Raw genomic sequence first — 23,580 nt, 5'->3', positions numbered from 1 at the left:
GTTGTGCCAGATCCAACTGTCTTTCTTCTCCCAATCCAACTCCTGCCCCTCCTTGTCTCTGGAGGGCCTAGCCCTGCTGTCTACCTTCTGTGGGGACTCTTGGCCCCAGCAGAGAGCCAGAATGCCACCCTCCCATCCCTGGGCATTGGACTTAGCCCATGCCTCCTTGCCTGGCCACCATGACCCAGTCCTTTGAGGCCGGGTGTTTCCCCTTTGCAGGAAATGGAAGATGTGACCACACTCCAGGAATATAAAGTGCCATTCAGACGCAAGATAAAGAGATTCAGCCCATTTATTCAGGCATGCAGCTTATCAGATCTGGCCTAGTAAAAGGCTTAGGGTTTCCACTCAATGACTTTGATGGCGATCTGTGCTGCCCGCTGCACGGCCTCGCTGGTGTCATCCTCCAGGACACGGAAGACGGGCACATGAGATTGCAGAAACTTGCGGCCCTCGGGGGCCTCAGCCAGCATGGTGAGGGCCTTGGTGGCATTCAACCGTGTCTTGCTCAAGGATGAGCCAAGCAGGCTCAGGAGCGGGTGGATGGCTTCTGTGTCCAGGGCGGCATACTTTCCTGTGGGCCACCAACACCACGCGTTCCTCAGGGGGCCTCCTGTTCTACCTCCTCTCACCCCAGCCCAATCCTGGCATCTGGCCTCAGGGGAGGTGCCATTCCTCACTCCCTCAAAGGCCTAGCATCTCCCTTTGCCTCCCACCTTGCCCTCTTCATCTCCTGCCCCTCCAGCCCCTCAACTGGCTTCTCCCCAACCACCCTGATGCCTCTCCGGCAATCCAGTTTTCACAAGGAAACACAAAAAGTAAAACCCAATTGTTAATTTATGTGGCAAATGCTTCTTGAGCACCTACTCTGTGTCAGGCACAAAAACTCACATAGTTCTCTCCCTCTTGGTGCTTACAGTCTAGTGGAGGGCACAGACATTAATGTGTAAAGAAGACATTGCTCCTTAACCTTCACCACCTCCCCGCTGTCCTGGCCTGCTAAAAGGCCAGATGGTTGCCCCCTGCCTCCCATCCCTCCTGCTGTGCTTAATGTACTCTTCTCTTTTTTTTTTTTTTTTAATTTTTTAATGTTTATTTATTTTTGAGAGAGAGAGAGAGACAGAGAGAGAGACAGAGCATGAGCAGGGGAGGAGCAGAGAGAGTGGGAGACACAGAATCTGAAACAGGCTCCAGGCTCTGAGCTGTCAGCACAGAGCCCGACGCGGGGCTCAAACTCACAAACCATGAGATCGTGACCTGAGCCGAAGCTGGACGCTCAACCAACTAAGCCACCCAGGTACCCCGATGTACTCTTCTCTTAATGCTGGGACCTGTCCAGCTACCCTCCGCTGTGCTGACTCCCACTGTCCCTTGGATCAACACCCATGCCCCTCCCAGAGGAGGCTCAGCCCCTGCCCTGTGCCACCACATGCCATGCTTCTCTTCTATATCATCAACCCTCTGCCACTCCCACCAATGTTCACCAGAGGCTGAGATGTCCAGGTCCCCACCACCAAGCACAGGGCCTGGCACATGGCAAGGGCTTGGGGACCCTTGGCTGGAGTGCCAGCTTTGTGAAAAGTGGCCTCACATCCCTAGGTTCTAGCTGTTACCTGGGCCCACCATGAGCCCTCCGGCCCTCCAAGAACTCCCACAGGAAGCCCAAATGAGACACAGCACTGAGGACGCCCAAGAAATAAATGTGCTGGGGGAAGCCCCTGCCCTGGTGGTCAGCATCCTCACTGCATAATCGAAAGGAGGCTATGGCTCCAAGAAGGCCCCAACCTCTCCTCCTCTGGTATGTCTCAAATTCCACCATTAGGGTCTAGTGGGGAATGGCTGAGAGGCCAATTCTGGGGGGCTTTACAGCATGCTGATTGAGAGTTAGACCCAGTCAGTCCTCTGTGGAACACCAAGAAAGCACAGGGCATAGGGCTGGTACAGGCAATTGTGAGCATGGGGAAGGACAGACAGCTTTCAGAGGTCAAGTGGGATTACCCACCCTGGCCTCCAGGTGGGGAAACCAGCCCAGTAGCTCCTGTTAGCCCAGGGTTGGATAACTTAACATGGAAGCCTGACTGGCTGGGGTTCCCCAGGTGGGAGAGGTAATCTCATACTCTTATTTGCTGCCTACCCCACCCATTGAAAAAAGTAATTTTGGTAAAAAAAAAAAAACAAACAAACACCATGAAGGGGTGCCTGGGTGGCTCAGTCAGTTAAGCGTCGACTTCGGCTCAAGTCATGATCTCACAGTTTGTGAGTTCGAGCCCCGCATTGGGTTCTGTACTCTTCTCTGACAGAACCTGGAGCCTGCTTCAGATTCTGTGTCTCCCTCTCTCTCTGCCCCTGCCCCACTCACTCTCTGTTTCTGTCTCTCTCTCTCTCAAAAATAAATAAAGATTTAAAAAAAAATTTTAAAAAACCCCATGAAAGCAAGGCTCCAGTTGTTTGCCTAGGGCTCAGGATAACCAAATCAAGGACGGCAAATGACATAATTAATCCCAGAATCCAGGCTTACAAGTGTCCTGGGTTGGAGGTGGGAATTCCAGTCCCAGGGAACAGCCTGGCAGGAGGGGACAGAGGTCCTAATGGGAGTGACCAGGAGGGACCACAGGTAGGTGGCCCACTGTGGCCAGGAAGAAGAAGGAGGGTGGAGCCTCGGGCCCAAACTTGAAAGGACTTCAACAACAGGCCGGGAAAGTATTTTGGTGGGGCAGGGAGGGGACAGTAGGATGCTGAGCACAAAACGAGAGTTCTGGAAAGCCTGCAGGGACAGCCAGCATGCTGGAGGCTGCAGTGACCCCCCACTGCCCAGTAAGCTCCACCACCTACACAGGGGATGCACCTGGCCAGCAAGCTGCCTCACCTTGAGTTGTCACCGTGGCATACATGAGGGCCCCGGCAGCATTGGCCTGCACCTCCTCCACCTTGTCCTTCAGCAGGTGCACCAGGATGGGGATGACGTCATGCTGCCACACCTGGTTCTTGCCCTCCAGAGGGATGCTAGACCAGAGAGGGAACAACTATGTGGCTTCACTTTTGCAAGAGGAGGTGAGCAGGGCCCAGGACCACCCCAGGGGACACCAGAAAGACTTGTGTTGGGACTATCCCTGGAGGTCCAGGCTTAGCCAATGGGTACCAAGGCACCAGGGAGCACAGATTTGGGTCTCACCCCCTACACTCAGACAACCTGGGAGCATGGCCTGTGCCACTGAAGGCAAAACCACAGAGGAGCCAGGGTGGGGTAGGTGATGGAGACTTGTCCTAAGGTATCACATGAAAAAAAAAAACCAGACATGTTCCCCCCAGCTCCAAAATGGGGAGCAGCAGGACCCAGGGGTGCAAACCACAGGGACACTCATTTTGACTCCATGTAAGAGCCAGAGCTACCAGGGATCGGCTCAGCCACACAAATAGCAGCAAGCTGCCAGGGAGACACCGGTAGAGAGCCACCCTCAGGAGAGAAGATGCTGTAAGTCACTTCTAATCCTGGCACTGTACAAAGCTGTGAAAATGTACATGATGGACTCCCCATGAGCTCCCCTTGGGAGCTTGATCAAAGATGCAGAGTCCTGAGGCCCGCCTGCAGGGGTCCCATGTGTTCGTTCATTCCCACAGCCAGGGCTGCCCGAGCACCTTGCATGCCCTGGGGCCAGATGCTGAGGCCAGAGCAGGGTTGCTCCAGCTCAGCACCACTGATGTTGGGGCTGGATGGTTCTTGTGTCCCTTGCATTGTGGGATGCTCAACAGCATCCCTGGCTTCTACTCCCTCGATGCCAGGAGTGCCCCTTCTCCCCAACATTGGAACAACTAAAAATGTCTCCAGACAGTGCTGCCTGTCTCCTAGGGGACCAAAGCTCCCCCTGTTTTGAACCCCTAGTCCCGAGCGGCAAACAGAGCAAAGCCCTGTTCTCAGGAACTCCCCTTGGGGGTGACACACAAAACAGGAGGGAATAGTGCAAAGCACATGCAGGCTGGTGGAGGTTGCCAGTTTCCAGAGCAGGTATGGTCCTTAGAGGCTTCCCTGGAAGGGGACCTCTGAGCAAAGAACAGATGGTGATGGGCCTGGGGTGGGGCCCCAGAATCTCCATGTTCATAAGCTCCCAGGGGTCTGGATCAAGGGCCACACTTGTAGAAACGATGGCCTGGGTTTCTAGAGAGAATCCCAGATGGAGGGAAAGCCAGGCCTCAGGGAGGCAAGAGGTGTCAGGATGAAGGCAGGTGGCCATATCTAAGGCATGGACTTGGGGGGGGACGAGGGACCACCCATCCTTGGGGAACATCTCTGTCCAGGCTCACATGCTGCCTCCCTACCGCCCTTCCTCCCAGCTCTGAGGCTTTGTGCTCCCTCAGGCTCCAGGCCAGGATTTAGACTATGATTCTGTGTAACCCTGGGTCCCCTGTGCCTTCATTTCCTTACCTATAAATGGAGATACTCACCTTCCTTGGAGGAATGTCTAAATGTGCGGTCTGTAGGTAATGCCGGGCACATAGGGAACACTCAGTGACCCCTGTCACCACCAGTTCTCCTGTGCTTGCCCTACTCACAGGGAGGGGGTAAACAACCATCTCATGCTCCCCAGGACTGGGGGCTTCCTGGGATGCAGGACTGTGAGTGCTAAACATAGGACACCCTCAGGCCAACAGGGCTGTGGCCACCCCAGGGGAGAGGGTCCTTCTCCCCAAGGGCACAAGCAGGCCAGGGGAAGCAGGCCCTGAGGTGGGCTCCCTGGACCTCCAGGGCAGGCTGGCTTGCTGCAGGGCTGGGGGCAGCTCAGTTGCCTTTTCTGAGCCTCAGCAGAAGCCCCAGGGCCGGCCACTCCCACCCTCCCTGCTCCATCCACTAGGGCCAGGCTCACCTGACTGCAATGAGTGTGCGGGCAGCTTTGCTGCGAATGTCATCATTGGTGCTAAGGAGCTTCTGCTTCAGGAAGGGCACCACGTGGCTACCCAGTGCCTCGGTGGCATCCTCCATCAGGCAGGCCGCCAGTGTGTCCAAGAGGAGCCCCTGGATCTCTTCCTCCTCCCTCTGCAGCTTCCACACGAGTGAGGGGATCAGGCCACTGTTGACAATGCCCCGGGCTCCTGCAGAACAGGAAAGGGCACTGAGTGTGGGCCAGCCCCCCTTACCCGTTCTGGGCAGCAAGCAGGAGCCAGGAAAGTTCTGCAGAGCTGGTGGGGCAGGGGAGGTTTGCAAATGCCTCTGGCTCCTGGGCCCCTGAGCAGCTAGCAGGAGGCTATGGATGACAAGCCAGAGTGGGAACCACACAGCCCTGGAGAACCCCCAAAGGTGCCAGCCTTGTTGTCACCTGTAACTGGGGGGACATCAGTTACAGGCGTTCAACAGGTGTTCAGTAGCCTGAGAAGCAGCGGCCATCCTGTGTGAGCACAACAGCCATCCCTGCATGGCCAGGCATAGAAGCTTCCCTCCCTTCCCCACCCTGCACCAGAAGGAAGGAGGGGGGACCACCCAAACCCCTCCTTCCAACTTGAAACCTCTCTAAGCTGCTGGAAACCCCAGACCAGTCTGGCCAGCCCTTGGGGAAAGGGAAAAGAGCTTGCAATCAAGTCTGAGGTAGAAGCTAACAGGCTGGCATCTTATATACAAAAAGAGCTGTGCCTCCAACCCAAGATGACAGGAAGTCCATGGACTCTGGCCAAGGATGTCTAAAAAAGCCCCCTCAGAAAGGGGAACTCCACATGGCAGCATGGCTGGGGCGCTGGGGCTGGAAGAAGTGGTGTGGTGAGCCTCCCCAAGGATGGACTCCACTTCCCTCCTTCCAGCTAGCTCCTCCTCCCTCCGGCAGATGTCTGGAGGGAAACCTGGAACCAGCCCGGGCGGCACCCCCAAGGGGCCTAACTCCCATGTGCCCAGAATTGCTCCCATAGCAGCCATTACTGGGAAGTGAGCAGGGCACCAATGGAAGGGCAGCGCACACTCTTCCCAGCCCACCTCCCAGCCCTCTTCCTGGCCTCCCCAGTGGCCCACACCACCCACCAAGAAGCCATATATAGCCCCCATGGAGGTGGCCACCAGCAACACCTCTCTCTTCCGCCTCCCCAGCTAAACCCTGTAATTTGCTCTAGAGAGACAAATAAACAGGTTAATTAGCCGAAAGGTCTCTAAGTGCCAATTAGCACCAGGGATTTCCTCTTTGAAGACATCACCCCAGCCTTCCTCCCTCACTTCCTGAGGATGTCAAATGGCAGGTGCCCCCAGGGTGAGGGGGCGGAGAGGCACAGATGCGTGTCCAGTGGCTCCCAGTTCCCCGGCCAGGTTCTCACTGGGGTGTCATGGTGGAAGAAGTAGGTCTGCCCTATTTGTTCTCAGGGCATTCATGACACAGGAAAAGCAGTTTCCCATTGCTTTAAGAGGACTAGGCTTTTTGGGGTGCCTGGGTGGCTCAGTTGGTTAACTTTCCAACTCTTGATTTCAGCTCAGGTCATGATTTCACAGTTCGTGAGATGGAGCCCCACATCGGGCTCTGTGCTGACAGTACGGAGTCTGCCTGAGATTCTCTCTTTCGACCCCTCCCCCACTTGCATGTATGCTCTCTCAAAATAAATACACGTGTTTTAAAAAAAAAAAAAAAAAAGAGTACTAGGCTTTTTAAGATTTAATACACACGGATTTCCAAAAGTGCCTAGCTTGGACTCCTAAATATATCCAGCTGTGTGACTTTAGACAAGTTACTTAACTTCTCTGAGCCTGGTTTCCTCATTATCGAAACCAGCCTAGCTGGCAAGGAGTTGTGCAATGCCAATGGGTAATGGGTGGGAACATGCTCTCTGTAAGGGACTATCATCATAAGCCCAAAACAGCTGGGCCTAGCATAATAAGGGACTCCACCATCACTGAGATCCACTAGAGGACTGTGATACAAAAACAAAAGCTGCACAGTCCCTGCCCTGCAGGAACACAGCCTCTGTCTCTCCCCTTCAGCCTCACCCTCCCCATCAGGGCACTGCCAGACCACACACCTGGACTGCTCCAGGTCCATTTCCCACCTGCCATTTCCCAGGCACCTGCCCACAGGCTCCCTACCTGCCCCAGCCCTGGGTCCAACTCAGACACAACGTGACCCAGACAGCCCCTTCCTAGCTCACCATGGGGAGGTAACATTCAATATTTCAAGGATTTGGCTGGCTGGAAATATTTTGCATAGAGGAAGAAAGTTCCTAGCTGGGGGACACCCAAGCAAAGGGCTGGGGATGAGGAATTTGTGCATCATCCCAATTTGGGGCCTGACTGGGGCCTCACTTGCACCTAGGCTTTCCAGGGACCCTCTCCTCCCAAAGGTGTTGTTGGGCACAGGCGGGGGCCGGGGGGGAGGGGGAAGGGCAGAGGAAGACAGTCCAAGTCCAACTGTTGGAGGTGATCACCTCCACTGCTCCCTCCCTTGGTGAGGAAACCAAGGCCCAGAGTGGCAACTCAAGTGCCCAAGATCACACAGCAGACAGGGGCAAAGCCAGGGCCCCAGGCATTTGTCTTGGGCTTCTGCTCCTAGAAATGCTGAGCACTGGGACCCCAGTTCATTCTGAGACAGAGGGAGAAGATTAAAAATAAAACGCGTGCCGGGTGTGTCTCTCTCTGCTCGTTCACTTTGCTTTTCAGCTAAAAGGAGAGTTGCAGGCCTGGCTATTTATAACTAACCCAGATCTGCAACGGCTTGTTCAAGTTGGGGCTGGGGTGTTGCACAGACCCCAAGGAAATAAACTGGAGAAACCCACTCAGCCCCGCCACAGCCTGAGAGTCAGCCAGAGGGGCTTGGGAGAGCAGGTCAAGCCGGGAGAAGAGTCAGACGGGAGGGTGCTGTTGCCTGCATCCAGAGACAAGCAAGATGCCACCACCCCCTTCTTCGGGTAGTGGGGAGACCAATGGCACAATCTACCCAGGACCAGTCATGACGAGACAGGTTCATACTCGCATAGATGAGGAGTTCCAGCGTCCTAGGCACTCTGGGCATGCAGGAAGGTAGGCCCAGGGGAGCTGGGCCTCATGGGGCAGAAGGGCAAAGGCACGAGGCATGGGTGTATTTGGGGAAGGCCCCCGGTCTGGCATGGCTGGTGTGCCAGGACGGATTCAGTGACTGATGAGCCAGAAAACTCCACCAGTTGCTCTGGAACTGAAGGGACATGATGCCCAGGCACGGAATGCTCTGTGACTGAGTTTTGGTCATTTTCTGGAGATAGGTTGGTACCACTTGGAGAGGCCACTCCTCAGCCATCTGTCCCTGCAGGATTGGTGAAGTCCAAGGCTTAATCACTAGGGCCCCCTTCCTCTTTTCACCACAGAGCCCCAAGCTGTTATCTCTTGGTCCTGTTTTCCTGGCTAGGAAGGACTGAGGATGGGGCACCAGCCCCAGCCCCCAGGGCATCTGCACCTCAGGGGGACCCACCTGTCCAGTGTTAGCCTCATGTGGCCCCCATGCCTTGAACTGCTGGCACACTGACCCCCAACTGTGCCCACCTTTGTTCATGAGGATACATCCCTGTCCTTAGCTTACTGGGCCTCTCAATAGCATATGATGTGGCTGACCCCATCTTACCTTTCAAGACACTCTTCCTGAGGCTCCAGGACCCTCTACTTGCTGGTTTCCCGGCTACCTCTCCCACTGGTCCTTCATGTGCTTAGCAAGCACCACCCTTCCTCCAGCACCTCTTCTCATGGGGGCCTCTTCCTTGGCCCCCACCCTCCCCACTCTGCCCCCCCTGCCAGGGCCAGCTCTTTGTCATGGCTGCAGCCACCACATGGCCCTCTCCTGACACACTCTGTCGCTCAGTGATCCTGCAGCCCTATGCTGAACTCAGCTTCATGCAGAATCTCTGCTTTCTTATTTTCTCTGGGATGAATAGTTGACATTTTTGTTATTTGATTCTGCATATTAAGACAACCTACACCATCTCAGGTGCCTGGGTGGCTCAGTCAGTTAAGTGTCTCTTGGTTTCGGTTCAGATCATGATCTCAGGGTCATAGGATTGAGCCTCAATTGAGGCTCAATTGAGATTGAGATTTCTCTCTCTCTCCCTCTACTGCTTGTTCTCTCTCTCTCTCTCTCTCTCTCTCTCTCTCTCTCTCCCTCTCAAAAAAAAAAAAAATGGGGGCACCTGGGTGGCTCAGTAGGTTGAGCATCTGGCTCTTGGCTTCAGCTCAGGTCATGATGTCGCGGTTTGTGGGTTCAAGCCCCACACCTGGCCCTGCACTGACAGTGAGGAGCCTGATTGGGATTCTTTCTCTCCATCTCTCTCAGCCCTTCCCCTGCTCATGCTCTCTCTTTCTCTCTCAAAATAAATAAATACACTTAAAACAATTTTTTTAAAAAATAAAGACATTAAAAGCTAGAGGCACCTGGGTGGCACAATTGAGGGTCCGACTCTTAATTTCAGTTCAGTCACGATCCCAGGGTCATGGGATCGAGCCCTGCATTGGGCTTTATGCTGAGCATGGAGCCTACTTAAGATTCCCCCCCTCTCTCTGCCCCTCTCCCCAACTCATGCTCTTTCTAAAATAAAATAAATGAATAAACAAAAATTAAAAATTAAAATAAAATAAAAAGCTAATCTTAAAACTCTCCGGTGGTTCTTAGGTCAACATCCCCAATCTTGCATAAGGGCCACTGGCCCGGTTCGACTGTCCCCAGCTCCACTCCAGCTTTGTATTCTGGCACCCACACCTGCTTGCTGGCTCCAGCCATGCTGGTCTCCCATGGGTTCCTCCAATCATCATAGCTCCTTCACATCCAGCACATCCCCCACCTTGGAACATGCTTCTCTCCTGTCCCAGGTCACAGGCCACCTCCATTCTGCTGTCCCAGTGCCCAGTTCTCCCCCTGCATGTGTGCCCAGGGTTCTGGGGAGGGCTCTCCTCCGTGAGGCAAGAGTAATGGTGGATTACTGCCTCACAGACAGGAAGGTCCACAGGCAGGGTCGGGCCTGTCTAAATCCTAGAACTGTGTCTGTGCAGAGGAGGTCATCAACAAATAATTGCTGTATGAAGGATTACAATCATTAGTGGCCCCTAGGGTCAGGTGAGGGAGGTAGCAGCCAGCTCTACTGGGCTGCTTCATGGGCTAGCTCCGATCTCATGTCCGGACTGCTGTAGAGGGTCATCTACACTAACATCTAGTTTGCCTCTGCAAACAGCTCAATTCTGACCCCAATCCTACAACAGAAACTGCCCTCACCCATCTCTAAACATGTGCCTACGTGCACTTCCCCTCAGAATCACTAAGGACAGTCTATTAGTGTTCCCTTTGACAGAAAAGGAAACTGAGGCTCATCCAGGTGAAATAACTCACCCAAGGGTGTACAGGCAACAGAGCTGGGTCTGTGCTTCACCCTCACCTCCTCTCACCTCTGATCCACATCAGGGCAGGGCCTGTGCCAATCGTCTTCCTGGTATCACATCCATTGGCCTCTGAGTGGTCCTGTGGGCAGGGGCCCAGCCTGATCCAGGCTGGGGGTTTGAGGGCATGCACCCAGAGGAGCCCCACAATTTTGGCCACCTTCCTTTAGTTCTCACTGACCACCTCCAGCCAGCGCTGTGCCAGGTCTAGGTTCACCTCGGGATGCCCATCACCAACATCTGTCCTGTCCCTGAGAGTCTGGGCAACTTCTTCACAGGTGGGCATGTCATGTCACAGGATATGTAGTCCAACAGTCTCCATCTCAAAAAGCAGAGGAAACATTCCCAGAAAGGTTAAGGGATAATGTTGCAATGCTACAGCGTCCAGCCTGCAGAATGGGACCCCTGCCCTGCCTTCAAACCACAAACCTGGACTGGGATGACCACCCAATCCGCCCTTGCCAATGATCAATTCCAGTGCTCCTGCCAGGTGTTGGGTGATCCTTGCAATGTGACCATGAGGGTGTAAATTGATAAGGAAGGTGTTCCTAGGACAATCTGCATTTCACCAGGGATGCTCTAGAATACACTAAGCTTCAAGTTACAATGATGGAAAAGACAAGGAGTGGCATTAATATCTTGGTTCTCTGGCCCAAGTCTTTTAAGCACAGGAGTGAGGGACTCCTGGCGTTGAGGCCCACAGATGGGCCTCCCCGGAAATTGAAAGAATTTGGCAGACTGGCTCAGGTACATTTTGCTGCCGGTTGGATGCCTTCTACCTTCCACAAGCTTCTAAAAGGCGGCGGGGGTCCTGGCCTTAACTGAGCTGGCTGGCTCCCTCCTGCCTCTCTGATCTAAGGGACACATCCTGGACCCTTCCTCCTCTCCTCCTTTTCCAGGCAACCTTCTATGGCCAGGATTGCCAGGGACCCTTTAAAAAGCCCCTTCACGCTGGGGTAGCAAGCAGCAAAGATGACTAATGTCCCTCCCATCGCTGCACTAACCTCATTGGTGTAAACCTTTAGGGTTTGAATAGCCTCATAGCCTTGCACACGTTCCAGCGGTTGGTCGCGACAATTCAGGGAAGCAGGTGCCACTAGCCCCACTTTGCAAAACAGGCTCAGAGAGGTCAGTTGGTTGCCCAAGGTGGCGGAGTTTAGTGCCAAGCTGGGTTCGAATACAAACTGGGGGAGGCGAGCGGGGGCCCGGGCCTTCCGCCACTCTTAAGCTCTGTCTCTGGCTCTTTGAGAAGCAGTCCTGCTAGCTCGGAGCCGTGCCTTCGCGCAACCAGGTCCCGGGGACGCCTGTGCCGGCAGCGCCAGCTCGTGCGGGACTGCGGCGCGCGCGGAGCCGTGGCTCCACCCCTGCCCGTTGCCATTGGGCCTCATATGCATCGGTCAGCCGCTCTTGCCCAATGGGAAGAGAGCCGGCGCTCGTGGCGGGGCGGTGGCGCCCAGCGCGTGGTCACCGGCGGGCGCGCGGCACCCCCGCCCGCGGTTGGCCTGGCAACGCGCTGCGCTCGCGGCTCCGCCCCCTGCCGGCGGCAGCGCTGCGCGGGGCGGGCGGACCCGCGGGCGGGCGGCGGGCGGCGCGGGAGAGCGGGCGGAGGGAGCCTAGCCGGCCGGAGGGTGTGCGCCGCCCGCGGTCCGGTCACGTCCCCGCGCGGGTGCCGCCGCCCGCGTAGTGCGGAACGAGGGCGCCGCGGCCCGCGCTCGCCGCCCCGCCCCGCCCCACCCGGAGCAGCTCGGCCGATGCACCGTGCGGCGGCCCGGAGGTGAGTGAGCGGACCCGCGGCCGGGGCACACGCTGAACCTCGGGGGGCCGGGGACGCGACTGGGGCGTCCACCCCACCCCCACCCGGGGCCCCACCCGGGCCTTTGTGCTAGGGATCCGCCTGGGCGGGGGGCGCCGGGGAGCAGCGAAAGGGATGCCCGGCCAGGGTGGGGGGGACCAGGGTGGGGATGCCTGCGAGGTGGACAGGGGGAGACCACGGGCCGGGCAGGTGCTGGGAAGGGGCGCCACTGGGCCGAGGAGCCGGCAGGAAGGGGTGGCCGCGGGCCCGGGAGGTGGGCAAGGGCTGCCGGGGATGCCGCGTCGCCCCCCCCCCCCACCACCACCAAAAAAAGCCGCCCGTGCGGAGCCGGGGCCAGGAGACCTGCCGGAGAGGCGCTGAGGCGGGGTCTCCCTCCCAGGGGAGCGGGGAGGAGGCGACCCCGGGCCGCAGGAGCGCCGACCTGTGGCCTTGGTTGAAACGAAGGAGAGGGCCCCGGAGGCCTGGGCCCGGGGCCGAGTGGCTCGCAGTTTTCCGTCACCGGTCTTGCAGAGAGCAGGTTCTTTTGGAAGCATTTAGAGCAAGAGAGGAGTATCGACCTGCTGCGATTGTGATATGTTCCTGGCTCAATATTTTTTTCCCTTAAAAGGTGGTGGGGGTGTTGGGGTGTTTGGGGGGAGGGGTGTGAGGGCCTCGGGGCTGGGGCTCCGTATCCTGCGGGAGATCCACGGGGGCTCTGCCTGCAGGGCGGTGCTGAGCCTGCCTTGGTGATGATGGCAGGACTCCGCCTAGGCCGAGAATTGAGGATCTCTGTTACCAGAGAGAAGAAGGCAGTGCGGAGACCAGGGTTCCCTAGAGTCCCTGTCTCAGGATGGAGGGACCCGCCTGGTAGGCGAGGTCTGCCTGTTTTGGTGAGGCATCCCAGCCCCCGATGGACTCCCTTCTGCCCAAGTGATTTCCCTGCTCTGGGGAGTGAGTCCTGCTGCCTTGGGCTCTGTCTAGAGGAGGCTCCTTGGCCAAATTCGATTAAACAAATATTTACTGAGCATTTGCTCCCCCAGAGCCTGGCGGTGAGGTAGGAGTGGACTAGGCCTGCCCTCCTGAGACTGACGCACCACCCCACAGGGGAGAAATGTCTCCCAACCCTGAGTGTGGGTGCCAGGGCCTCTGGAGGGACCTTAGAGATGAGGTCTGGGCTGGGGTCAGATGGGCCTGTGGGCAAAGTGACATTTGAACTGGAGCTTGAAGGACATGAGCACATATGGGGTGGGCATTGTGGGCAGAGGGAAGAAAGTGGAACAAACCACAGAGAGGGCACTCAGGCAGTTGGGTCTGGAAGGAGCACAGGATGTGCTTGGGAAGACATAGGTGGTGTGGCGGGAAAGGTGGATGAGAGGTGCACAGGAACTAAAGGAGCTGAGGAAATGGAACACCCCACTGCTTGTTAGTTGTGGCTATTCCAGGTAGGCCACAGTTTCTTCATCTGTAAAAGGGAGTAGCTCTGTGACCTAGGAGCTGGGGTGGGCTTGGGGAAGAGCTTGAAAGACTCTGGGGTCTCCTTGCAGCCTAGACTGCCCTTCCAGGCACCTTGTCTCATGGGCAAGGCCAGGGTACTGGGTCACCAACAGCCTGGCCCCCTTCCTAGCCAGGATGGAGAATGATATTTAGTTGGAGACTCTGCCCCTTTGGGGCGTGGATGTTTGTGAACTGTAACAGGGAGGCTTGGGAGTCTCCATTTAGGGGCTGATTGAATGGGAAGGCCTGGCCATGTTCAGATGAAGTGGTGTGCCTTCAACGTTCCTCGTGCTCCAGGGACAAGACACTGGCATTTGGTTTAAAACTCTTGTGTGTCCCTCTAACAGACGTTGATTTTCTGAGACAGGAGGCAAATAAGACATAGTCCCTCCTCCTTGGAAGGCCAGTGTCACTTTCTGCCCTAGATCTGCTCACTTGCTCATACCTGGGGATGTTTTCGCTCTCCCTCTGAAGGGGCTGTTTGTTACTCATGTATGTGGCATTCCCCCCCCCCCCAAACTCCTAACACACACTCACTTTCAGCTTTTGGCTGAAGCCCATGTTGCTGCAGTGAGAGCAGGGCCTGCCTGCCCTCATAGGGGTGCAGATTATGCCAAGAGGGATAGAACCAGTTCACTCTTGTGCCTGTTGCCAGGCCACATTCTGACTCTGGCAGGAGTCTGTGGGATGCTAGATTTGGGATATGGAATGGATTCTTCTCTCTGTGCCCAACCTCTCAGCTCTTCTGTTTCATGGAGTCTCAGGAATTCCTTGGTCCAGATCTCAGAAGCTTCTAGGGTGATTTCAGGAACTTCTGGGTAACCAGGTGGACTTGGCAAGAGCCCCTGTAAGAGGCCCCTGCCTAGAGCCCCTGTAAGAGGCCAGTGGGATGGACGACTGAATGGTGGGAGGGCTGGCCTGAGACTCGGGGTGTGGCCTGAACAGCGTGTTTTTCTGTGTGTTTTTCTCATGCGTACATACATGTGATGGCAGTGTGTGCCGTGCCTTCCGTCCCTGGATGTGAGGATGAGGCAGCCCTATCCTGTCTCTTGCTAGCACTCGGAAGACCTAAAATGCTGTGTGGGTATAGGATGTTCTCACTGCTGCTGACCATGGCTGGGCTTGCAAGAACTCTGGAAGAAGAAGATTAGCATACTGCTCTCCCACAACCCCAGGAAGGAAACCCGGGGTAACTGAGCCTCCAGACACAGGCCTGCAGGCGCTGTGGTTGGCAGGAAAGAGGGCAAAAGGAAATGGATAGGGGCATCATGGCAAATGCTGAGGATCAACCCCAGAGCAGTGGCCGGACAGCTTAGGCAGACCGGGGATTGACGTGGAAAGGCCCAGATGCCCCAAAGCAGGTTCGGGGGGCCCTCCAGTTGAGGCCTCCAAAGACCTGGGTCAGGCCCTGGCCCTATCACCCCTGGCCCAACCCTGTGCTGACTGAGCTTCTTTGTCTTCATCCATAAACAGAGCCAAGAGTTCCCTGCCCTGTCCCTGCACCTATCCCTGCATGGGACCTCCCCGTGTGTCTGGCCCCTTACACACATCCACACTGGCAGGGAAGATGCTCGCGGTAGTGAACTGACAGAGACTAACCACAGGGACCATCTGATGGCTCCTGGAGCACATGGGAGATGTCAGCCCTTCGTACAGAGCCCGAGGAAACAGAAATGGTTCGCACATTCATTCATTCCTTTGGCTAATATTTACCAGAACCTGCCGAGTACTAGGCACTGTGCCAGGCACAGGGATATGGCAAGGAGCAGGACAGATGCAGCGTCTGCTCTCATGGTGCTCACAGTAGTCTCAGAGAGGCTGACACAACACCTGGGTAACTGAATGCCAGGTAAGGTAGGTGCTGTGAAGAGAACCAAATTAAATGGGAGGGGGATGGGAGAGGGTCAGGGGGTCCCTTTGCATGGAGGGGCCATTGGCACAGTGCCATGGAGAGTGATGGGTGAGTCATGACTGACAAGGAAGAGCACCAGGAAAGAGGGTGGCAGGTGCATAGGCACTGAGGCTGACCCACTTCTGCTGCTGGAGGCCTCACCAGAAAGCCAGGTAGCCAGAGCCCAGTAGGGTAGGGTGGTTTACGGAGGAGGTCAGGCAGGCCCCAGTGAGGCAGGAAGAGGAAAGAAAGCTTGGAGAAGAGGAGATACTCAAACTAATTCTGCTGTTAAAAGACCTGTGTGGTTGATGGATATGGGGGCAAGACGGGGGGGGGGGGGGGGGGGGAGGGGGCGTGAGGGGCTGTTACAGCAGTCAGAGGCAGGAGGCTGCTGACCTAGTGCAGTGGGAGCAGTAGGGGTCATGAGAAGTGGTTGGATGGGGTTTATTTTAAAGAGGACCTAATGATGGACGGGAAGCATGGACAGCTGGAGGGATGGCAGTGGCATTGGCAGAGAAGGAAGATGCGGACTCCTTCATTAGAGGTAGGAAATTGGAAATTAGGTTAGACCTGGTAGACATGGACACATGTGGCGGTCAGAGGGGCGAGCGAGGCTGGGGGTAGAAACCCGGAGTCCTTGGCACCAGGTGTATGGGAAGCCAGGGACTGGCCAAGGTCACTTGAGGATCAAGGGTAGGTGGGACCAGAGGGGCTGGGTCAGGCCTCAGGGCTTTCACCTCTCAGAGCATGAGCCGAGAAGGAGCTTCCAGAAAAGAGATTGAGAAGGATTGACCAGCAACTGAGGTGGGAGCACAATCATGATGGCCACGTGGAGTGGAGTGGAGTGGCCACATGGAGTGGAGGAAGACTGTGGAAGAGGGTGTTCTCGGGAGAGCGGGGCCTCTGAGGCAAACCCTGAGGTATGCGTGGAGTGTATGGGGACTGAGCAACAGGGGTAGGACCAGCTATATGATTTGTGGGCCCTTGGTAAAGTTATTAAACATTTCAAGACAGTAGAGCATTACACGAGGCATGGGGCCCTGACTGACTGCCCAAGTGCTTGCGCATGAAGCCTGGTTATGGCACTGGGAGGGCAGTTCCACGGGCCTGCCACCATGTTCCCCCTTCTCCCTTGGGCAATTGGGCACACGGGCTGTGTTTGGCACTTGGGGCCACTAGGGTCAGTCGGAGCCAGCCTGCAAGCCTCACTCTGGCCTCCTGTGAGTGTTGCTTCCTCCCCCTCTGTCCCTTAACCTCGGGAGGGAGGCACGGTTCAAGGGCTGAGGGCTGGGCAGTCCTGTTGGCACGCAGTTGGCTTCATACAACAATGGCTTCCTTGAGTTCATCCCTTTTCCAAAGGAACCTGGTATATCACAGAGTTTTGAGTTATTTGCTTCTAAATTAAGGTATAACTCTCTTTTAGAGACATCCCTGGAGAATCCATCAAAAAGTGCTAAGAAACGAGACTGTTAAAAACCACGGTGCAGGGAGAGGCCTTACAAACAGCGTCAAGCCCGGCATTCCTTCCAGCAGCCTCTAGCCAGAAACACACCCTTCCCCGAGGGTTTGTCCAGGCCGGCTGTGCCTCTCCTGGCTGTGCAGACAGTGGTCAGAGCAAACGTTTCAGAAAGAGACCCTGCCCCAACTGAATAGCCCTCCCCAACCTCTGGAATGGAGAGCTTTGCAGGCAGGGTTCCAGGATCTGAGACCTGACCCCCTCAGCAAGGCTCTATGCCCCTGTGAGCCAGGAAGGTCAAGGTTGTGGTGATGGAGCAGAGGACAGTAGGCTCATTTATGCACATTTCCCCCAGAGCCCAGACACAGGCGTTCACGAGGACAGCAGCAGAACCTGCTGTGGATTACAGTGAGCTAGTGCCTTCGAAGGGCAGAGGCTCACTTTATCTTTCCACTACCAACTCCTCCAAGAAGGGGCTGATTTTTACCTCAGTTTTGTCCTCATAGTCAAGGAGACTGAGACGTGGGAAGATGGGGTGGCTTTCCCAAGTGGGTAATTGCCTCTATTTCTCCCCTTAGCACTCATCACAATATAACCTATTACCTGTTTTATTTATTTTATATACTATCTCTCTCCTGGATCTGAATGTAAGCTCTGTAAGGTCAAGACCTTCATTGGCTGTTTGCCACTGAGAATCCAGCCCCAGAGCCTGGCCTGGCCATAGTAGGGCCTCAAGAAATGGCTGTTCAAGGGGGAAATGAATACTGGCAAGTGGTCAGGGCTAACATGATCTTTTGAGCCACGTTCATGCAGAGGGCTGGGCTTCCTAGTGGCTATAGTCCTCACACTGGAGAACCAGTGCTCCAGCTCAACCCTCTGATCCCAAGAGGTTGTGCCTTTGGATCCCAAGAGGTGTGTCTTTGGCCTTAAGGTTTGGCCAACAAACACAAATCACCTATAGGTGGACACCACTGGCTGTGCACCAGTGAGGCCCGACTGTGGTTCGCTCACAAGCCAAGGCAGGTGAGTGCCTCACTTCTCATGCTGCCATTATAGGTATGGGTCCCTGCCACTGGAAATCATGTGACCATGTGATGGCTGAATGGCCTTTCTATGGCCTGTGCCCCAAGACCAGCTCAGCAGAGCCGCTTGGTGCAGGGGGGGAAAGCACTGGAGAGGAAATCAGGAGACCTGGGTTCTAGTCCCAGCTCTGCCTGTAATGCTGACGCTGGTGAAGCCTCTTCACTGTCTGGGTCTAGTGTCCTCACCTTTAAATTGGCCTTGGTCAAGGGTATAGATAGTTTTCATTTCTTGTACCAACTCTGGAGTGACTGTCCAAAGCACAGAGTGTTGAGAAGGATTCTGGGGCTATGTTATGACTCAGAGGGAAAGTGGTCATGGTTGACGAGTGATGTCCACGGTGGGTATTGGAGGGAGGATTTAGACTCAGATGTGTTTGCCAAGGACTGGCTGACCCCGCCCACTACACCCTCACTCTTGCCTAGAAGCTTCAGCTCATCCTTCATCTCTCCTTCATCTCTCCCTTCTCCCGGACACTGACTCTAACCCCCCAGATTAGGTGAGGGCTCGTCTCCTCTTCAGTGCTTCCTCCACCAGCCTCCTGAGTCTAACAGGCAACCCAGGACCCTACGCATGTCTCTTCCCATGGCAGCCTCTTTCTGTACCCTGAATGAATGAATGAGCAATTTAGTGAGCCTCATGCTGAGCTCCAAGAAGGCTGCCTGGAATTAGGAGACTGGGTGACCACAGAAACGGTGTTGTAGTGGTGGGGACAGTGCAGGAGGAGGAGGTGAGTGACAAGGGAGGGCTATGAGAAGGTCTTGTGGGGCCCGGTCGTCCTGTCTGACCTCAGCCACAGGGCAGCTCACCAAGGTGAACATGGGAAACTGCTCCAAACTGCCCAAAGGGACTTCCAAAGACCCTCCTTGACCATGGGTTGGAGTACTTGACACCTGCAGCCTTCACCCTGCAGGAGGTCCCTGTGACCTGAGCTGGTGGTGCTGCACCTCCACTCCCCCTGGCCACCATGTCAGCAAGCAACCCTGCCCACCCCTTTTGCTGTGACCCAAGCTGCCCCAGCTGTGTGCAGCCTCAGGCCTGCACCACGTGTCCCCTCTTGCTTCCTGTGGCCCCATGGAGTAACCACCAGGACCAGCCAGCCAGCCTCCACATCAGCACATGTGGGGTGCGGTGGCCCTGTCCCCAGGCTGGGCTTTCCTCCAGCATGGTCACCCCCCCCTCACCCACTCTGTTACCTCTGATATGCTGTGCAAACATATTTCTCGATAAAATGCTGGGAAGAAAAATAATTAGAGTGTTGCCTCCATTATCCAATTTTTGATTAATCAAACTCTCTTTGTCCGCGGCCAAAATCTATTCATTTCCCTTAAACACTGGGCCAGTGCCAGGCATTGATTTCCTCTATGATAACGCCACGCACGTATGCACGCACATCCCCAGCCCTGCCCCACCTCATGGCAGGGAAGAGGGCGCAAAAACACTGACGGCGCTGTCCGAGGCCCCAACCCCACCCGCCTCCTCCAGGAAGCCCCACAGCCACACTGCACCCACCATCCCTGCCCTAGCTCCTCCAGCTCCTCAACTGGGCTCAGTTCCTATGTGGCCTGAGTTTCTGGGTGTGTTCGTCTTGTCTTGCTGGCTGTTCTGGGGCTCTCCTGGGGCGGGCGAGGGGTGGAGGACCGGTGTGGAGGGGGTGTGGGGGTATGGCCACTGTGGCTGCTGAGGACTGGGGCAGAGGAAGAGCTGCAGCCCCAGGCTGTGTTCTGTCACTGGCACAGAAAGGCTGGAGCTGGGTGGGGAGGCCAAGGGTGAGGACCAGGGTTTGTGAAGGGGCCTCAGGGCCTTGAGGGAGGGATGGAGTTGGGGTGGGGGCAAGTTTCCGGTGGCAGCAACGGAAGCCCAGTTCTGATGGGCTTACCAGATGAAGGGACATCTGGGCTGAGGGCTCAGAGGCAGAGCAGTATCAGGATTGGCCAAGACTAGGTGGGAGGTGGCCACACATCTACCGTGTCCATCTGGGGGAGGCCCAGGGCCTTTCCAGAAGACTTCCCGGAAGTCCCTGGCTGTCCCCTCCCTGTGATGAGTTGGCCCCTCCTTCATTCAGTACAAAGGGCTGGGGTGGATTTATTAGCACCTGCTTCCTGCCGGTTACTCCTGGGCCTGTAGGACGCATCATTGGCACACAGACCAACGTCCCTGCCCTGCGAAGCCGGCATTCACAAGTGTGAATGGGGAGCGGGGTAAGTGTGATGGGGGCAAGGGGGGGGGCAGTAAACATGGTAAGGAAGCTGTGTGCCCTGGTAGAAAACACAGTGTTGTGGGATGTTTGGGGAGTCATAAATAGAATGGGCAAGGGAGGCTTCTTGAGTTGGGGACATCTGAGCCATTTGGGGAAAGAATAGATTGGCTCTCTGGACAAAGAGTGTTCCAGGTGGAGGGAACAGCCAGTGCAGAGGCCCGGAGTTGAGATTGTGGATGATACTCGAGGGACAGCAGGAGGGCCAGTGCACCCAGCGTGGAAAGTGGAAGGGGCATGGCAGGGTGGGGGGAGATGCAGGATCACAGAGCCCTGGGGCCTGGGAGGACTCAGACTCTGGCTCAGAACTAAGATGGCCAGCCGTGGGAAGGTTTTGAGCACAAGAGAGATGCTCCATCTTACAGTCTGACAAGGATCCCCCTGGCTGCTGGGGGAGCACAGAGTGCAGGGGCCAGGAGAGAGCAAGGGTGCCTGAGAGGTCACTGTGGCAGTCCCAGTGAGGGGCTGGGGGGTTGGAGGCTGGTGGCTGGATTTCAGACAGAGGGCTCCTCTGAGGCCAGCCAGGCCTAGCCCTGACCTGAGGCACTGGGTTCTGTCAGAAGGAGTGGGGGCAGGGGACAGAGGGATGCAGAGCAGAGCATGCAGTAGACACATGCCACATATGCCCCCAGATTCCCTTTCCTGCCGGCACACTGTCCCCTACCACATCAGTGTTGCTTGCTCACAGCTGCACCCCTTGCTGGAAAAGAGCCTTGGGCCCTGGGAGGCCCTGTCCTGTCCCTCAAGGTGGGACAGCCTTGATTTCATTTAGGCTCCACAGCTCCCTGGGATCAGGCCATACCAAGAAGGTGGCTGAAACCACACCTTTGCCTGGTTCCCTGCCTGGCCCTGTCCTGTCTCCCTGTCTCTGGAACCTGCTCCCTGGACCAGTCACATGCCCAAGAATCGCCATCTCAGGCTCTGCTTTTTGAGAACTTCATCAACAGGGTCAGAGGCTACCGCAGACTTAGAGACTCCTAGGGCTCACCCGGCATAGATGGGAGGACCAGTGCCAGCCACTGAGAGTGACCTGCAGGGGCCCCAGACTCACAGCCTGCAGGCCTACTTGAGTTCAGAAGGCTTGGGAAGCAGGCTGTGGGGAAGGGCAAGGAAGAAAAAGGGTGGTGCTCACCTTTCAGGTGAGAAAGATTAAAAAAAAAAAAAGGAGCTGCACGGAGGCAGAAGGGGCTCGGGGAAGGAGCTATGCACTTGCCTGGTCCATAGAGCCCTCAGCAGAGAGGGTCTGGCCTGGGGGGGTGGTAGCTGGAGTGGGGGGTAGGATCTTGGGATTCCACACTCAGAGGCAGGAAATTGCAGGGCAAGAGACCCAGAGTGGTTAAATCAGAGTCTTTACCCAGCCCACGGGCCTGACTAAAAGTCAGCAGTTACCTTCCCTATGGAAACCGGGAGCCAGGCTCCACCCCAGGCAGCAACCCCTTCCACTCGGCTTTTAGTAAAGGCCACATGTCTTCCCTGCACATCTGTGCCTCCCTCCTCCTTGTATGTGGAACCTTTTCATTTTTATTTATTTATTTACTCTTGGCTCAGAAATCTCTGGCCTGATTTCCTCCTGAGTCAGTGTTCCTCAGGCGATGCTATCACATCTCATCTCGTCAGCCTTAGCAGCTGTGGGCTAGAAGGCTGAGGGCATCTAGAGCCACAGGACAGCACAGGGCCATAGGGAAGGGCCTCCCTGACCGTCTTCAGTGCCCTAAGGCTGAGAGGCTGCCTAGCTGAGGTAGAGCCATTTGTTGGGGCCTCTCTGCAGCTGGGGACACTGTGCACCCAACCTTGGTCCTTCCCCCATCTGCTGACTCTGGCTCCGAGATAAGCAGGGAGCTAGGAAGAGGCAAAGAAAGGGGGGCTGCTTTTAAGAGGAGACTCGCTGTGGGTCTGCCTGTGCCAGGCCGGTCAGGCAGGCTGGGGGGACATGGATAAGCTAATCCAATGGCCTGAGGCCCGGTAGCTGTGGAGTGGCTGCAAAGAACCCAACACACAGAGTCCTGTTTCCCCAGCACAGAAGTGTCTCATGTGTGCACATGCTACCATTTTTTCAAAGAAGCTGTTGTGATCAATGAAATGCAGAGTCATTTACGAACTTGTAGAAATCTTGGTGCTCTAAGCAAGCTCTAACCCTTTTACCTCCGTCACCAATGCTCACTGGATGAATGGGCATGCTCTGTTCTCACGATAAAGCGTGCTGGCCGAATGCTCCAGAACAGCAGGCAGCCAGTGTCCTGCACTTTGGCAGCCATCCCTTTGAGTCACTGGTGTTTGGCCCAAACCTGCCAGTTGTACTTGTCATTGTGACTACATCCTTGAACACCATACACACTGATGAAATATGAACGTAAAGAGGGATTCTGTGGAAATTCAGTGGATGCTTTGGAAAGCCTCAGTACAAGCTGTGATTAGGTTTGGTTTGGGCAAGACCAAACTGTGAGACTGGAGACAGAGAGCCATGACAACCTAGGATTCAGGTCCTGGGTACTTTGCAACCTCACACTGCCCAGAGAAAGCCAACTGGACCTCACACATAATGTGCTCTGGTTTGAGAAGGAACAGTGACAGTAACTCCAATAAGTGAGCCTGTGCTCTGAGAAAAGATGGCCCGCCCCCAAAATTGGCAAAGGAATGTATGATTATCTGTCTTAAGTTAAATTAAAATGTTTAAAGTTCGTATTATCATTTCTTATGACTCCCTGTGTTAAGTCATATTTCAATATGCCAACCAGCCAGAAGTCCCAACTTTGATGTCAACTTTTGGTCATTAACCGATCTGGAAAATATACCTATAATAAATACACACACACACACACACACACACACACACGCATGCACGCACGCACCCCTGGTGGGATCTACAGGGTTGGTTTTTTGTTGTTTTTTTTTAACCTTAGAACAAGGAGGGGTAGGTCTGTCTACCCGAAAAGCTTGTAAATGATGGGTCAGTAACAGACAAGGGCAGGGGAAGGTCTGCTTGCCCACACTGTAGAGTTCTCTCCTGGGCAAGCCAACCTGGAAGCCCCTTCCTCAGGACCACTCCAGGGGAGAATCCAGGAGCAACTTGCAGGGAAGTGTGGGGTTTATCAGTGTGAGAGAGACCAGGAGATGCTGGTGCACAGGGTGGGAGGGGTGGGGTGCACGGGTGTGCTCTCTCCCCCCATGCCTTCCCCGGGCTCCTCTCTTATTTTCAGCAGGATGAGAAACGGTCAGGATAGAGTTTTGGGTGGGATTACAAACCAGCTGAGGCAGGAAAGGGCAG

General features: G+C 55.6%; 2 protein-coding genes across 3 annotated transcripts in view; one reads left to right on the top strand and one right to left on the bottom strand.

The window, feature by feature from the left end:
- Positions 1–274: 274 nt before the first annotated feature.
- Positions 275–23,580, bottom strand: part of RSPH14 (radial spoke head 14 homolog) — an 80,310-nt gene continuing 57,004 nt past the window's right edge. For both annotated transcript variants that reach the window (XM_045457021.1, XM_045457022.1), the window contains exons 5-7: positions 4,860–5,085; positions 2,867–3,003; positions 275–574 (exon numbers count right to left, since the gene is read on the bottom strand). In XM_045457021.1, the coding sequence (XP_045312977.1) occupies positions 336–574; positions 2,867–3,003; positions 4,860–5,085 (602 nt within the window). In that variant the 3' untranslated portion in view covers positions 275–335. The remainder of the gene's footprint in view (positions 575–2,866; positions 3,004–4,859; positions 5,086–23,580) is intronic.
- Positions 11,890–23,580, top strand: part of GNAZ (G protein subunit alpha z) — a 53,334-nt gene continuing 41,643 nt past the window's right edge. Inside the window, exon 1 of the mRNA XM_045457020.1 lies at positions 11,890–12,119. The gene's annotated coding sequence lies outside the window, so the exon portion shown is untranslated. The remainder of the gene's footprint in view (positions 12,120–23,580) is intronic.

This window comes from Leopardus geoffroyi, chromosome D3 (assembly GCF_018350155.1).
Source record: "Leopardus geoffroyi isolate Oge1 chromosome D3, O.geoffroyi_Oge1_pat1.0, whole genome shotgun sequence".
Lineage (NCBI taxonomy): Eukaryota > Metazoa > Chordata > Mammalia > Carnivora > Felidae > Leopardus > Leopardus geoffroyi.
Note: the sequence above shows the minus strand (reverse complement) of the source record. Positions and strands in the feature narration are given on the sequence as shown.